This window comes from Dermacentor variabilis, chromosome 8 (genome assembly GCF_050947875.1).
Source record: "Dermacentor variabilis isolate Ectoservices chromosome 8, ASM5094787v1, whole genome shotgun sequence".
NCBI classification, from domain to species: domain Eukaryota; kingdom Metazoa; phylum Arthropoda; class Arachnida; order Ixodida; family Ixodidae; genus Dermacentor; species Dermacentor variabilis.
In genome coordinates this window covers 71046564-71062948 of record NC_134575.1, presented here as the reverse complement: position 1 = coordinate 71062948, position 16385 = coordinate 71046564, and the positions used below count along the sequence as shown (strand labels likewise).

Here is a 16385-nt window from a genome sequence, read left to right as displayed (position 1 = left end):
AAGGGGTTCCTACAGAGATTGGCGAAGGTCTCAGAGCACCCCTTCTCCCACAGCTCTGGTGAAATAGTTGAGCATCCATGGCTGCTGTGGGACGCAGACGACTGCTGCCGCCGGGTACCTACCGGTAAAATAGGTGCAAGTGCACCAGCGGCCAGGTGCTTGGCGACTACAGCAGTTCCAGAGGGTTGGGAGTACACCCACCTATTGGGAAGTTGGCCCGCATGGAACCAGACTCCTTTTTAACATGTTGCCCAGTGGCAACAAGTGATAAAAGATGGAGGATACAGAAGACAGAAAAGGGGCAGGGACCAAGAAATTAATTAGATGCAAAGACATTTGGTTTAGTTGGCAACGATGCATCTATGACATCAGCAATGCGCGTGAGATGAGGGACCAGAAAAGACAATGCACTACTGCACGGGCAGTTGCGAGTGCAACAGCGTGAATTGTATGCTCTCTTTCAGTCTGTTGTGTTCTGTATGCTGCTGAAGTCGTTAAGAGCCTAGACTCCTCACTTTCACTATGTTGCGGCAATTGTCATCCCTGTACGGCCTCAAGCTGATGTGAGTCAGACAGATATCACCAAGGCCTCTTCACATTTGTATACTATGTGCAATCTGAGTGAAAAGGCAGAGGCAGATATAGTATAGCACTTTTTTTTTCTGTTCCTAGTCTCCCAAAGCTTCCTCCTCATTTCAGTATTATACAAATAGAGAGAGAAACGATTTATCAGTAGGAAAGGGCAGAGAAGCTGGAATGAGCTAGTATGCTCCAGATGATTACAAAAGAAAAAAAAAATTGGGGGGTTTGATGTTTTCAGACTGCAGTGGGCTATGGGGGATGCTGTAATTGGAGGCTCCAGACTAATCTACACCGTATGTAATAAGAATGTTAAGGAATAAATACAATATTAAGAAGGGGTAAAGAAGAAGGGCCCGTAATAAGAATGTTAAGCATTCCTTCAAAACTACATTTTTGTTGATTTCGCGGTAATAGGCCGATTACTAGGAGACAAAATGAAGGTTAAAGTGCCCTTTTCTCTTTAATTTCGAGCCGAAGCACTGGTACGTGTGATGTCGCGGATCTTAAAAATTACCTTCTCATATTTCAGCTGTTGTGGCCTATTAAATAATCTCAAATCTTGCCAAGTTCAGTCGTTGGCTCCTAGAATACAATGCGGTTGATCTTCACCGATAAAACATTTACTTGGCCTGAGCAAACACTGCGAAATCCGTGATGTCATGGTGAGCTGGTGGGGGAATGCCAAGGTGTCCTGGCTAGCTGACTTTTGTGTTCTTGTGTTTTTTCTGGCTTGCCAAACATCTCTTTGTGGTAAGAGTGACATTTCTGGCATTGTAGTAGGGCACTCTACTGAAAGAACACAAATTGTTTTACTCTACAGAGTCCTTTTAGCATGTACCTAAACGTGAACACAGAAGTGTTTTCTTTCTTTTTTTTTTTTTGCATTCTGTCAACCCCAGAATGCGACTGCCACTGTGGTGAATTGAACCCGCAACCTCATGCCAAGCAGCAGAATGCCACACCCAAGGAGCCATTTTAATGGGCGAACAGCAATGGAGAAGACCGTCCGGGTAGTCCAGACAAGTAGACGTTGAGACTGTGATGAAGCAACGTTTATATACAATGTGCATGGTGGAACTCAGAGGAGGTTCTCCATTTCCTTCATGAAGACCTCGTAGGCGTCGTCCTTCGTGGGTGCTGTCACAGACGACACGGGAGGCGCCGCAGGAAGCTCTGCAAACGAGAGAAAAGTGCAGAAACAGTGAAACACACACCAATGGCACGCAACTTTGCTTCCAAGCATTGGTGATGTAATTGCATAAGTAAATTTAGTGGGAATCCTCGGGTCCCCAAGGCATGGAAAACTTTGCTATGGGGGGGGGGCAGACGTGTGCCACGGCAGGTTGGCGAGAGGGCGATACCATCCTCACGTGGACTGCTCGCAGGAAGCACAAACGCTACTGGCAAGTCAGATGATGTTCCGCTGACATTGCCAGAGTCTGTTCGGTTCCCAGCAAGCGGTGAGTGTAGTAGTTTAATTTGCTGCTCCTGATTTTCTTCCACACGTGGTTAGCCAGCTATGTTTCTGCCACGGCACACACCATGGCTACCCATACCTCAGCCAGTGAGTGAGAAAACCCTGTTTTCCAAGCACATTCCCTCAGTTATGTTAACTATAGCTAGCTGACATGCTCAAAGTATTAGTTGTGTATGTAATGTTTTCCAAGCGTGCACATGGTTGACGTCTAATGTTTCCTCAAGCTTGAACTTGAGGCACCCTCTTATCCCTACAGATTGTGTGCTAAGAAGCACTGACCTAGTATATCAATGGTGGATTATGCCGATATTAGCACACTGGGGTGGAACTTGGATGATAACACAGAAACGAGTGAATGATGGAGCAGAATATTGTAGGTGTAATCTTGAAATTAATTTGAAGATGGTAACATTAATTAAAGAGCAAATGCAAGTACACGTGTGAGCCGAAGCAACTACTAAAAAATTTGACAGACTCAACTGCACTTGACATCCACGTAATGCGAAGCGTCGTGCAAATCGTTGTGGCACGAGATGCTGACGCACATCGAGCTGGTGGGGCTCTGGCAGCTCAAGGTGATGATATATGGTGCTTTATGGTGCAAGACCCAGTCATGGCTAAAGAGCGCCAGCAGCCTGAGACGCGTTTTGTCATTTTCCTATAAAAGCGAAAGCTTTACTGGCCGCGAACTTGCGATTTCGCCATGGCGGTGCTCTAACGAGGCACATGACGTCACAACGCGCTCCTCGCCGCAGATATTTCTCTCTCGCTCGCTCCGTAGTCACTACTGTGCATGAGTCACTAGTAGCACCGAGCCACAGGTGTTCTGCCGCTGAGCAGCACCGCGCCTTTCCGCCGCCGCTGTTTGCTATGACGTCACACCCCGTTCCTCGTCGTTGCGTTTGCCTCCGCTCGCTTCGCCAGCTGCTGCAGCCACAGTTGAGGCGACAGCATGGACGGCAACAATTTTGATAAGCAGGAGGAGGCCTGGAATCGACATCGGAACGAGACGAAGAGGAAACGAATCGCCCAGGAAACAGACGAACAGTGCGCCGAATGACTGGCTAAACGCCGCAACATAGCTAGACAACCAGACTAACCTGGACTTGCAATCAAGATTAACCAAGGCTAACCATCCTATGCCTTAGCTTTCGCAACGTATGTTCTGGCATAGCCGAGCTAAGCCACTGCCAATTTTGCTTGGTGTTCTAATGTGGCGACAGGAAACCGAAACGAAACCGAGCTGGTCGGTGACGCCGCATGTCACTGGAGCAAAACGTGGCACTCACATTGCACCACCTGCAGCGGGGAACTGTGGTGCATTTGGGTTATCACCTACTAAAAGCGTGCGGTGAAATTCCGTTGGTACTGTGCCCCACGCGCTGTAAAACAGATAAGCGAGGATGCTTATCACAATAGCACTGGTGGCAACAGCTGTGAATGCAGGGTGCGATGACATGGGAGGAGCTTTGCTGGTACCGGAATAAGAAACTGAGGGCGCCCTGGCGTTTTCATGCGAGACGAGCGGGTGAGCAGTGCATTGAAGCTGTCACAGTGGGCCACCGCTATTTCCGATAGTGTGCGCTTTGCGCATCTTCTTGTCTACAGTCAAAAGGCGTACCATGCGATTGCAGTTTGGGGATGCACTGAATGTCGGTGCCAAAATATTGCGTTTTCTGGTAACATGTGAATCAGTAAAAGATAAGCTTAAAACTAAATTGGGTAATGTTTTTATGTTCTTGATCGCAAATGTTAGCGCCGGTAAGTTGTATGTAATAGGATCATATTAATGAGGTTCTACTGTATTCCTGGGCAAGCACATGCTTGAAGCTTGCAGCCTTGTGGATCTCCAACTCCGCTGCCAGTGAATATGAACTGACTGATTTACTGACTGATCAACACCTGCCTAACTGAAAGGCTGACCGTAAAACAAGTGGTATACTAGCAACAGCGGAAGGAAAATAGTGATGCAACACTGCGGGTACAACAACAATACTGAGTGAGGTCAGCAAGTTTTGATGAGAAACCCAAGCATTTCAAAATTCAAAGTAGCTCAACTGAGTATGCTTGTTGAATGTCTGCGGCAATGAGGACAGGTAAAACAGGAAGCACACGAGGAACCACTGAAGTTGCAGACAATGCATCTCAGGTTCAAAAGTGATGCTGGATGCAGTGAAAAGGATCAGATCAGTGAAAAGAAGACACTGAACGTTGAAACATAAGGCAAGGGGCTGGTCAGGTCGAGAAATTGTTGAAAGACTCAAACAAGCAATGCTTTCAAAATCAATAAGGTCACAACATAGTGAATAAAGGAGAAATCGAAGTGGAGTGAAAAAAACCGTGCAAATGTCATGCTCTGTGGGAACCGGAGTAAGCAAAGCTTTGTCGAGCTGGAAAGATGAAATGGCACATGTCAATCTGGGTGGACTTTAGAGACCACTGCGGCCCACAACCATCAGCCAAGGGGCCGGAGCAACGCACCACGACACCATCACCGACTACAGCACTTAAACCTTTGGACATTACAAAGCTTTTGCACAAGAGCACGCATGTTTCAAAGAGCTGGTTGGCAGTGGCACCAGAGAACTACGAGTGTGGTTGTGGACTAATGGTTGGAGCACTCGGGTGCTGTACTGGGAGACAGAGGCTCGATCCCATCACAGGACATGTAATTCAATTTTTTTGCATGTCCGCGTAGCAGCCATGATCATCAAAGCCTGGAGGGGTTCGCAAGAAAAGCTTTACTTCGAAAAAGCCATTATGGTCCTGCATGAATGTATGTGGACAATGATTACAGCAACAGATGCAACACTTGATCAAACCCTAATGTACTTTGATGAATTTTGGAAATAATGAGAGGTTACATCCTGACCACTTTCTGATTAATGTGCAGGAATATCATGACACTGATGCAACTGTGCACACAAATGTGGGAAGCTGAATCTGGTTGTGGCTGCTGCCCCCATGCCACCTTGAGCCGAATAGGAGCTTGTACTAATATCTAAAGTGTGAAAAGACCGGCAAGTAAGGGTTTCCAGAATCGCAACCTTAATTTCAGCAGAGTGGAGGCTCTCTGAGACACAGACAACTTGGCACTCACCGTGAGAATGTGTTTGTACCAAGGACAGGTTTTGAAATTTCAGTTCTTTGTGTTACCAGTTCAAATGCCTCTTTCAGAATTAATTTGCATCAACATTTTGCATGAACATTCTGCACAGATGTTTTCAAGTGCATCTACTCACACTAACTACCCTACAGTGAAATGCTAATTGATATCAGTGATTTCCCACAAAAACGGCAAAGTTGTTAGAAGGAGACTTAATGACTGACTGACAGATTGCATTACACTGTGCCATCCATGGCCAGCACGTAACTTAGTATTCCTCAGTGTTGTGTCACGCCACTTCCAGCATACCAGTGAATGCAGTCCAAGAGCCTTGCAGGTCTATGTGGTATTGCTAGGGTTGCCCTACGTCACTACAGCTTATACAAGCATCTGCGTTGGTTCTCCCTCGTCTGTAGCCTCCTCTCTGTGAATCACGTCCTCATTAGATGATCATCTGTTTGAGACTTGTCCAGCTGACTGGACGATACCACAGATTGGCTGTTGGATGCACGGAGATTGTGGTGCAACTGATGGATGAATAAACTAAACAAACAATGAACCCCTCCTTGCCTTTGGTGGTCCTCTTGGCTGGATCCCTCTTGACCCGCAGCGAGGTGGGTGTGAAGCGCATGATGTCGGCGCTGAGGTTGCGCAGCTGTGGCTTGGCCTCGATGGTGGCGCCACCTCCCTGCCGCTGCTCGCCTTCTGCAGAGGCCGAGCCGGGCCCGTGGACGGGCCGTGAAATGAGGCTTGGCGGTGCAGACAGCACCGAGGGCGCCGGCGGCCGCATGAGTGGTGGTGGGCGCGGTGGAGGCGGGCCCATTCGCATTGGGGGCGGAGCCATCGGGGGACCGCCCAGTGGAGGCAGCGACGGGGGTGGCATGCCCGGAGGAGGGTGCCGGAACAGCATCGGAGGGGGCATTGGAGGTGGCATGGCTTCTCTGTGCGTCTTTTCCACCTGCATGATGAGAGAAGAGAAAAGGCTGTACCCCTGTTGTAGGTTGATTGCCCAAATATGGTCCATTCAATCGTGAGCTCTCAGACTTGGGGAGCTGTATAGTATATCCAAGTGGTTCCTGCCATGCTCTGACCGCAGCAAGGCAGAGAACTCTCTGAGCCATAAAAAGCCTTTCTGAGCTGAAAATGCAGCTGCTCCCAGAGTAATTAGTGGAGTCACGTGACTGAAATTCCATCGGATCTTGGCCCCACTCTCAGCTCAAAGCCAAGAGCAGCTCCAAGCGCTCTGAGTTGGAGCGCACTGCTTTGAACTTACCAGGCGGCTGTGTTGTAAGTGGCGAATTTCAAGAGGCTGAATGTTAAGCGCACTGCGAGCAAGCAGTTGAAAGCAACCAGTACCATTAGATTCAAGAATCATTAAAAAGAAAGTACAGTCCTGAGGCTTTGTAAAGCACACCACAAAAGTTTGCAGCAGTCAGATCAACCAACAATATAATCTCTTAAAACAGTTGGTCCTTTTGGTTTGCCAGGTTCACATGGCATAGCCCATGAGCACATCTCATACCCGAAAGCGAATTACCTAGGTTCCACATGACCAAGCTGATCTGAATTATCCTGTATCACTATGACACTTGCAAATCAAAGAAGTTGCCCACCCTTGTTGTCTACTCGCTCCAATCACTACAAGCCTACAACGCCAGCGCTTGGATTCTGTGGGGTCTAACGGACATCACTGAACAAGCAACAACCGACCATGGTCACCTTGGGAAAGGTAAGCCTCCTTTACATAGTAAAATGGCAAATAAGCATTCGTATCAACTGCAGCATCTTCATTTCGACACTGGCCATTGTGTCAACATGCCGTACCAACACACTGAAAAGCAAATGAACTCGGAAGAAACTTCATGTACTTCATGCACGCAACAGTTATAAAGAAAAGCCTGAGCTGGGGAAGAAAAAAAATATATATATGAGAGAGAAGTAGGCATGGCAAGTGTTATTACAAGGGGCTATGAGGGGCACTGTTGTCCTTGTCAAGATGGCCATGCGTGATGCGTTGTACCCTATTCTCAGTTTTCTGCCCAGCCGAAAAAGCCAGAGCAGGTTGAAGAGTCCCTCAAACTAGCCTCCGACTGAGCATAAGTACGGAGAAAAAAAAAAGTTACAAATAAAAATGGTAAACTAAATCCACAGCAGCGTTTCAGGTAGCCTTCGGTAGTGAGTGCAGGATGACAAATTGGAGATACCTACAAGCAGTGAACGCAAGAGCGCCAATGTATGAAAGAAAGGTCTGCAAAGGTACTGACCTCTTTAAGGAACTCGGTGACATCCGAGTCGTCGTCAACACCGGGAGGACGTTCGGGACCTTCGTCAGCAAAACGAATCTTCCGTGGCTTTGTAGAAGCTGCAAAGCATGTGTGAAAAGCACGGCACAGTCTGTCAACAACAAAACGAACATTACGAATGAATGGCACATATTATTAGCGTTTGGTAACATCATGCCGTCTGTCGTTCTGCAACATTTGTATGTCCAAAAGTATAACAAAAACAAAGAAATTGGTGCACTTCACCGATTCCCCTGGTGTCGAGCTCATTCACTTCCACAGCACCAGGGTTTCACAGAGGACACCGCAACCATCTCAAAGACAATTTGTTCTTTCCAATTCATACGGTGTTGCCTTTGTCTGCTACAGTACTGCCCTGTCACTGCCTGCAAAATACCACACACGCAGACGACATCCCTCCCGAAAGTCTGTGTGTGGCGCAAAACTCCATGCAAACTGTCAGATGCTAAAGCCCCGTGAAAGTGTAATGACAATAGCACGTCCAGCTCTCAACTGCATATAGCCGAAGGGTACATGGGTTCAAATCCCAGTGGCAGCGATAAATATTTTTGTTCTTTCTTGGCCTATGGCGAGGTTGACGTCAAGTGTCCTGGTGATGATGACACAATAATGATGATGACAGGCATCGCCATCACTGTAACGAAGAGGATGGCCAGATGGATGCATGAACAAAGCAAAGTCCATTACAAGCAATGAACTGCTGTCACTATAATAGTAATACTAACGCTAATAATATAATACAGTGGAACCTCAATAGTTTCAACTCCAAGGATATTAAAAAGCTATCCAAATAAAATGTAGTTAGAACTAACTGAGCATAGTACAAAATATCGTTTCAGTGAGCCTATTTTGGTTTTGTTTCATAGATGGGGTATGTGTGTGCTGTCCTGAAGTAAATGGTCTCGATAAAACAGGGCATAGTAGTGTTGTGGCACTCTCTCTTGGCTCGCTTAGTGATCTGCTATGCTACTACATCAGGTTGCAAAGAAGTAGCAGCATACCATACAAGTGAGCGAGTTGAAGAGAATTTTTTTACCCACTTGGTTCCCATACAGGATAACGTCGGAATGAAATTGAATATAAGCGTGCAGGCCCGTTTCGTGCAGATACCGGCTGCCAAAACTACTTATAGAAAGCATTGTTGATAGTCGGGGGAGACTGAATAACTGAATAATTTAACTTGTTTTAATTACTCAGCCAGTGCGTCTTACCAGCTGTTTATCTCGCGCTACTATGGTCTCTGAAAACCCTGGGAAGCGGAAACAACTGATAAAGGAGATAGGTGCACGACAATGGCTTTGTCATGCAGCTGAAAACAACTACTCTTCGCATGCTATCAGCAGTTTCTTATCTGGTGCCAGTATGGCCTCCAGTGAAAGGCAAATATTGAAGGAGACAGGCACATGGCAAACGCAAATAATTTGCTTACATAGATGAACTCAGGAAGGGCAGCAGGCAGTAATGCAAGCTACTCAATACAAGGTGAGCGCAGTGCATATTGCAACAAGCAAAGACCAAAGAGCCCCCTTTCCAAAAAAAAAAAAAGAAACAGTAAGAAAAACCCTCCTCTTGTTCCCCAAGAGCCCATTAAAGCCTAGGCCATAAGACACACAAATGTCGGTAACGAGTGCTAATTGTGTACTGAGAAAAGTTACTATTATCTTCAGCCCCACACAGAACTGCACTAAAGCATATCACGCTGGAATTTTGCAAATGGCGCTCACAGTGCGAACTGAAGAACTATGGCACTGAAAGAACTGGCTTAAAGAAACTGGCTCCTTGAAGAGGCAGGACGTGTGCCGAGTGAGCTCCTGAACAGTTTGAAATGTGGTGAACGTGGTTTAAATGGTGGATCCGTGACATAATGCTAACGAATTTCTTTCGCATTTACTGCTAAATCACCACTGAATTCCTTCCTTTAGTGCCCCTTCAAGAAATGCTATATGATACTTTTGGACTTACTGCTAAATCACTACTGAGTTCCTTCTTTTAGTGCTCCTTCAAGAAATGCTACATGACAAAGATTGTGTAAGTATATTAAGCTATGTCCGTTTACCGACACCTTTACAAGTTTACACAAAAGGTGTTGTACACTGTTCCTTCGGCAAGACAATGTTGCAGTACCTGCATCATACAGCGCTGCATACATTTATGTGACGTTTCTTATTCATTTTACGTCACATGCCCAAATTCCACACACGCTAAAATAAAGCTGCACGAAGGCTGCTTGCAATGACAACTAGAACAAAGAGAATGTTTAATAGATTGACTGTTGAGGCTTAGCACTCAAAAGCAAGGTAGGGGCTACCAGAAAAACTGTAGTAGAGGCCTCTGAATGAGTTTTCTTCACATGGTGCTCTTTGATGTGCACCAAAGCTTGACAGACAATTTTTTTTTGCATTTCAACTACGTCAGTGAGTGTGCAGCTGCTATAAAGGGCAATCGAAACCATGACTACGTGTTCTGCAGCAAAACATTGCGACCACTCAGCCACCGGTGGTAGTGGCAGCCAGAAAGACATTAAAAAGCAAGTCCATGAACTTATCATTTACGGAATACCACGTTACCAGAGTTATGGATGGCAGTAGCAATGCAGGTAGTGACACTTTTTCCAACTACAATGCGTTTCAAACATTTTATGTTGTGCGAGTGTTCTTGTCAAAGGAAAAATGTTAAAACTATTACATATTAATGGTTATGTCGCTGCTAACGCTTTACGCTTGCAGTTAAGTAGAATGTGATTGGTCACTGCCGCCTTAGCTTTGTGTGCTCTGTGCTTAAACTGCTCCGCAAGCTGTCACTGCCAGCATTGTTGCTGCCATGCCATTCTGGTAACCCATTATATTCTGGAAGCGGTACAAAAGTTTGTGGACAAGCTAAAACCCTGTTTTCAAATAAAAGAAACAAAGAAAAAGAAATAGTAGCAGCACAGCATTGATCACCTGAAAGATCCTGTTCTTCAGTCGCTTTCTCCACATTTGTAACAGGGGGCTCTGAAAAATGGAATGAGAACAAAATCACCACTGTGTGATATGAGAACTGTACATCATCTCAATGCCTGAAAGGTCCGGAAACAGATTTCGCAATACTTGGCAAAAAAATTTCACGTTTCTGCTCGTGGTGCAACATCGCGAAGCCTTAACGTGCGACCATCAAAAGATTTGCGCACGTGAACACCCCTGTAGTGAGCTCAAATGCCCCTACGTGCTTGGCTGAAGCTGCTGCTTCAGTGCTGCGTGCACAGTCCTGCACATCACAGGGCAAAGCAGCAGTACAGTGTAACCTCAACACGGAGAGTAGTAACACAAAGAATTACTGCATACAGTGAGCAAATATACAATTTTGTTGGCCAAGTGTTACTTCAAGTACTGCTGTTCTGCTGTTAGGACGAAACGTAGAATTCATGGTTCCACGCTGCATCAATAATGGCGGAGCCAATTAGAACCTGCACGTGGCTCAAAACACACACGCTAGGAGCAACAAAGACTGAACACGAACAAAAGTGGCTCGTAAGTGCCCTTTGCCACACATCTGATCCACCTATGTGCAAAAAATATTTGTTTTGGGTACTCGCACAATGTGTGGAATTGCTTACTTTGAACAATGGCGCAAGCTACACGCACAGTGCGCAACGAGCCTGCACTCAAAATGGCACCCGTTTTCTTGACCTCTTAATGCCTCTCTGCTTTGTTTCATACTTAGCAGGCAGTGCTGTCGAAACTATGTAAGTAGTGCGGCCATAGAAGTCTCACTGCGTGCTTCGCGGAGCAGTTACCTTTAATCTGTGACACTTTCTACAGAATAACTACCTCATATATTACAATTATATGACCTGCAGACATAAGGTTCCATGAAATCATGTATTATATTTGTGCCCCTTTGCACTTCTGGTATGTGATGTTGTACATACTATGTTTTGGTGATGAGAGCAAGTGGTGCACTGAAGCCACTGGCCGCAGGAACGGGTCACTCTACTTGTTTCTTTTTTTGAAGGTACCACATTTACCCGATTCTAATGTGCCCCCAAACCTAACACGCACCTAATTTTTGGCAAGTTTAAAGTAAAAAAATAAAAATGCAGTGAAATGTAATGTGTCCCCGATTTATAAAATAAAAATGTAGCATGTGACCTTGTTTGCAAGCAGAAGATGAAAAAGAATTAGAAAATAAAAACAAGATGTGCAAAATTTACCTTCACAAAAGGAAATTCTTGTTTAAAAAATGAGATTTTATAATGAAAGTGGCATGTCATCATTACAATTTGTACCTTACTGGCCACAGACACCAAGCACACAAGGGTGGTATCGCTGAGCTGTCACATTTGAGATAGTACTACGCCATCACTTTTGTGACATTTTACGTGACTCTGCATTGGACTTGTCGAAGCATGCAACCAACAGAGTTGCTGTCACTGCAAAGATGGTGAGCTTTGCACAGCGGAAGAAACGCTGGTGGCTGCCAGAACATCCAGTGCCAGGTCGAGCGAAATTTCGCTTAAGTGATAGACTGAGACAATCGCATCAGATTGTAGTCGAGCGCAAAGTGAACCCACGGCAACCTTCACAAGAACGAGCTCTGCTGCCATCCTGCATCTGACGGCTCTGACGGAAGGCTGTTGCCAACGCCACGAACAGGATTTTGGTTTTGTGAACGATGTTAATGGAAAGGCAATTTTCAAACTTGTTTACTAAGAAAAAAAAAAAAAGCTACGTGTTACATTCTGGTAACTACGGCAAACGGGTTCAGGTCTGCGACGCCTTCCGTACAATAACTACGATCATATTTTGTGACATAAAAGTATGACACTTAATGCTACATCCAATTAAGTAAGTAACGCATACTAGCCTCTTTCATATGTGACACACAATTTTTTGGCTGTGAGTGCAAGAAGTAAGGGAAATCTCTACATCCTTTGTAGCATTACTTGTTTTGCGTGAAAGGTAGCCCAATATCCACAACATCCCATAGGTCTGCCATCCCTTTAACCGACTGACAAGAGTTTTGCCAACACCCGTGCATTCTAGAATCACGACTTGCAATGGCTTTTAGTTTCACTTCTCAGGAAGCTTACGAAACCAGGGCAACCTGAAGCCATAAAGGTATCTTTGATAAGGCAGTGGACTACAGCTTGGCATTGGCAGGAGCATTGCTAGAGCTTCATAGTCTGCAAGGAAGAAAATGAAGACAGTGTACAAGTCGACCAGTGAAGTGACAACGTCAAGGACTGAACAATACTGCGTCCTAGTGCTACAGTGCTTGGGTCCGCTCCAGGTTGTACCTCAATGCAATCCTTATTTAAGTAAAGTCCTCCCTACCTTCCTGTTTCCCAGTAAAGAATAAATGTACTTTTGCAATCTGAAGATACTATAGCCGCTTATATCTTTAAATGAAAACAGACTTAACAAATATATTCTGTTGCAGGTACCACAATTCTGTCACGTCACTGGATTACTCAAAGAGGCAGACACTGCTTTCAAGGCAAATTGCAGGGTACTGTTAGTTTGTTAGCAAAACTTCACTCACTGTCTTTGTGGTTAACCACTCTGCAGTACATGTCCCAAGTTTGGCACTGAAGTCAAGCAATGAAGCCACGTTCATTTCGCATAAATCCTGTGATCAGCACAGGATTTCTGCTAATAAATGTCCACGAAATGTGAGGTTAAATGGATTGGTGTTCCATCTAACGCTTGGCAGCGCTTTGGAACACGGAGCACTGATAAGTGCTAACTGGAACATGCAACTTAAGCAGCTATAGAACATAGAACATAGAACATAGCCGCAGTGCAGAGCTGCCGGAAACACCTATGTTTTACACTGCTTCTGGTTTACATGTGTTTCTGGCCTCATGGACTGTGCTTTGGCAAAGAATGTAATGCCCTTCTGTACAACGAATGTGAGCACCCCATGTGAGGCTCTTGCTGAGTTGCAAGGCGGGGCACTAGGGGCACCAAGGCATGGACAGAATACACACTAACTTTTCCTAACCAGCATGGTTGAGCTTCCACCGCCGGCACTGTTAAAGGTAAGACACAGGGTTGAAAACAGTGTTGCCAACACTTTTGTGGCCAAAGCCAGCAGGTCGAGGCCCGAAACACTTCACTTTAAGGAAAACGTTGCCAGGCAATGATGATGATGACTTGCTTGGAATATTGTCGTTTTTATGTTTCAATTATTCTTGCATGTCTTCCTTATTATTTTTTAAACAATGGCTTCCACGGTGGCAAGTCAACGGTAGGAATGGGAAAATGACCCCCAATTTTATAAAACCATATAAGCCCTTAAGATTGTGTTTTGCATAGAAAAACATCTTTGATGCATCCACATGGCTCAATAATTGGCTCTTCACTATGTGAATAACCAGTGACAAGTGACAAGTGAACAAATGGACGGGCATATCTAACCCCTTAGGATATGTACAATGGGGACAAGGCACTGAACTCAGCCAAAGTCCCTTGAGAAATGTTACCAAGGCAATTTATTGTCTAGTTGAATCACTGAAAACTCACTAGTAAAATTGCTATGACACCAAAGAAGCTAAGTTATCTTTAGGGTGACTAAAACTTCCTAAATTTACCAGTTAATTTCTTGCTAAGTTACCGACATTGTTTGAGCAGCTTGGATGGCACAAAGAACAGATGATGGTAGGAATGCTACTACTGCTAACAATGAAATCTACGATTCTATCCTGAGGTCTTAAAAGGACACTAAAGGCAAATATTAAGTCAAGCTAAAGTGATAGATTAGTGCTCGAGAAACTCTAAGTCATCGATATTATCGCGAACAGAGCCTTAATAATCCAGAAATTGAGGTATATGCAAGACATGATTAGAAACTCCCCTGGGACATTCAAGTACTTGCCCGATGACGAAAGCACTCCTAAGTTGCATTCTGGCACTAGTACTCAACCATTCGTTGCAAAAAAACATCTTTGTATTATATTAGTATAAGACAAAATAAAATGCTGCTTGTCCAGTTTTATTTCATTTTTAGAAAAAGAAGATCAAAATTACCCTTGACAACGACACGTGCGGTTGAAAGGTTTCGTTTTCGCTCGACTCTGCGCTGCCCATGCTTTCGCGTTTCAGTAGTTTTGTAATCGCGTAGTGCTGCACTGGTTTTGCTAGCTCACGAAACTTGCCCAAACTGCAAGTAGCAGAGAATTGAACTTCCATGTGACGTCGCGGGATGCCCGAACGGTCTGCGCCACTTGACCAAAAAGCAGCTGCAGCGGCGAATCCACCACTCTGTTTTGGCTCGGTACCACCGCCTGTTGTGCGCCGTTTTACTCACCGATGGCAGCAAAGGATGGTGATGGCATATGCATTGTCACCACTCCTTGGGTTCGGTGGCGGGAGATTTGAATTTTGAAAAAGGTATTCGGACCGTTCAGACGCAATTTTTTCGTAAGCGAAGTCTTTTCTTGGCACGAATCAAGCATTGCAAGGTTTTCGGAATGGTATTTAAACAGTCCAGGTCGACTTATTATTTGCCTTTAGTGTCCCTTTAAAGTCCGATAACATGCGTACAGACAGATTTCGCACATTACTTGCTGGTGTCAAGAGCAGCAAGGACAGTTGTTCCTTGTAGAATGCACCACAGGGATGCTATGTGTGGTCTTTCATTGCACTGAGTATAAGTAAAATATCCCAGCTGCCCTTTTTCTGATCCCAGAATTGGCTCTCACATTACAGTACCTGGGTTTACATGGATACAAAGACTGTTACGGCAATTCCTTCCCCCTCCCTCATGAGTGTGCTCGCACCATTGGGTGTTGCCACCAACACTACTAATTCTAGCCTATGATCTTCCTAGAGACACGAAATAACCCGACGGGTGCGACAACTACTACTACAAGTGGAATGACCAACCATTCTCCTCGTCATCATCATCATCATCGGACAGCTCCGGAGGTGGACCGGGCGGCACACCGGGAGCCTTGGCCAAGGGGTCACTGCGTATGTTGCCAAGCGCTACTGCTGTAACCCGAAATTATAAAAGGGCCCAACGTTTATTGCGAGTTTAGCGAGGAATGGGATAGTTGCTCCACACAGCAAATAGCATGACAGAACGCAGTGCACAAGCATGTGTGAACACATGCGATACAAATAATGATCATCACCAACGCTACAAGCCAGCAAAAGACGATGACAAGGCCCGCACCTTGTGCGCCCTGCTTGACTATCTTCTTCTACGCCATCACGTCATGACGCCCTACGTTATGTCGCTAATTCGACCCAAGCTGTTTGCCAATGACAGTTGACACCAACTGGTCTCACTGCTAGTTTTCTCTGTAAGCCAAGATTCGGACAGAGTAATGAAGTTATCAAATGAGTCCCAAGAAATGTGCATGACGTGCTTGACTTTCACTCTTTGCTGCATTAAGTTTGAGACACGATTTCGTTTCTGTTAGTACTGCATACACTATTCTTTGTCGTTGCTTTACTTGAGGCTGAGATCTGTCAACTTGTTCCTTTTTTCCTCTTTACTTTCCATCTTGCATTTTCTTGTCCTGTCCTTCCTGAAGAGTAGGCAGGCATTGTTCCCCTTCCAGTGGCAGTTGCCAGTCCACTTTCTCCCTTATTGTTCTATCAATTCTTATATACATCTTTTGAAACAAGTGGTAAAATACAAGAAACCTGTGATAACTTGCTGTTGTGATTTTTGTGTTAGTCTTGTGTGCAGAATATCTTTCTTGATTTCTTTCTTTGTGTATTGCGTCTCCTGCCTGGAAGTGAAGGCCGGCAGTATTGCACAGTGAAATTCCAATAATTCGAAATCTCTTAATTCAAACTTATGGATAATTCAAACTGCTCCTTTTGCCCCGGCAGAGTCCTATGCATGGTAATAGAGAGAAACTCCTGCGAATTCGAACTCCAAGTACCACGCAACAGTTATTGTGAACAAAATCTTGTGAACA

At 45.2% G+C, this 16385-nt stretch overlaps 1 protein-coding gene across 1 annotated transcript in view; it reads right to left on the bottom strand.

Annotated features, from left to right (window-relative positions):
* Window positions 1-1616: 1616 nt before the first annotated feature.
* LOC142590319 (uncharacterized) overlaps window positions 1617-16385 on the bottom strand; it is a 32423-nt gene continuing 17654 nt past the window's right edge. Inside the window, exons 8-12 of the mRNA XM_075702351.1 lie at window positions 15337-15419; window positions 10411-10461; window positions 7430-7527; window positions 5736-6123; window positions 1617-1755 (exon numbers count right to left, since the gene is read on the bottom strand). Coding sequence (XP_075558466.1) covers window positions 1661-1755; window positions 5736-6123; window positions 7430-7527; window positions 10411-10461; window positions 15337-15419 — 715 coding nt within the window. The 3' untranslated portion in view covers window positions 1617-1660. The remainder of the gene's footprint in view (window positions 1756-5735; window positions 6124-7429; window positions 7528-10410; window positions 10462-15336; window positions 15420-16385) is intronic.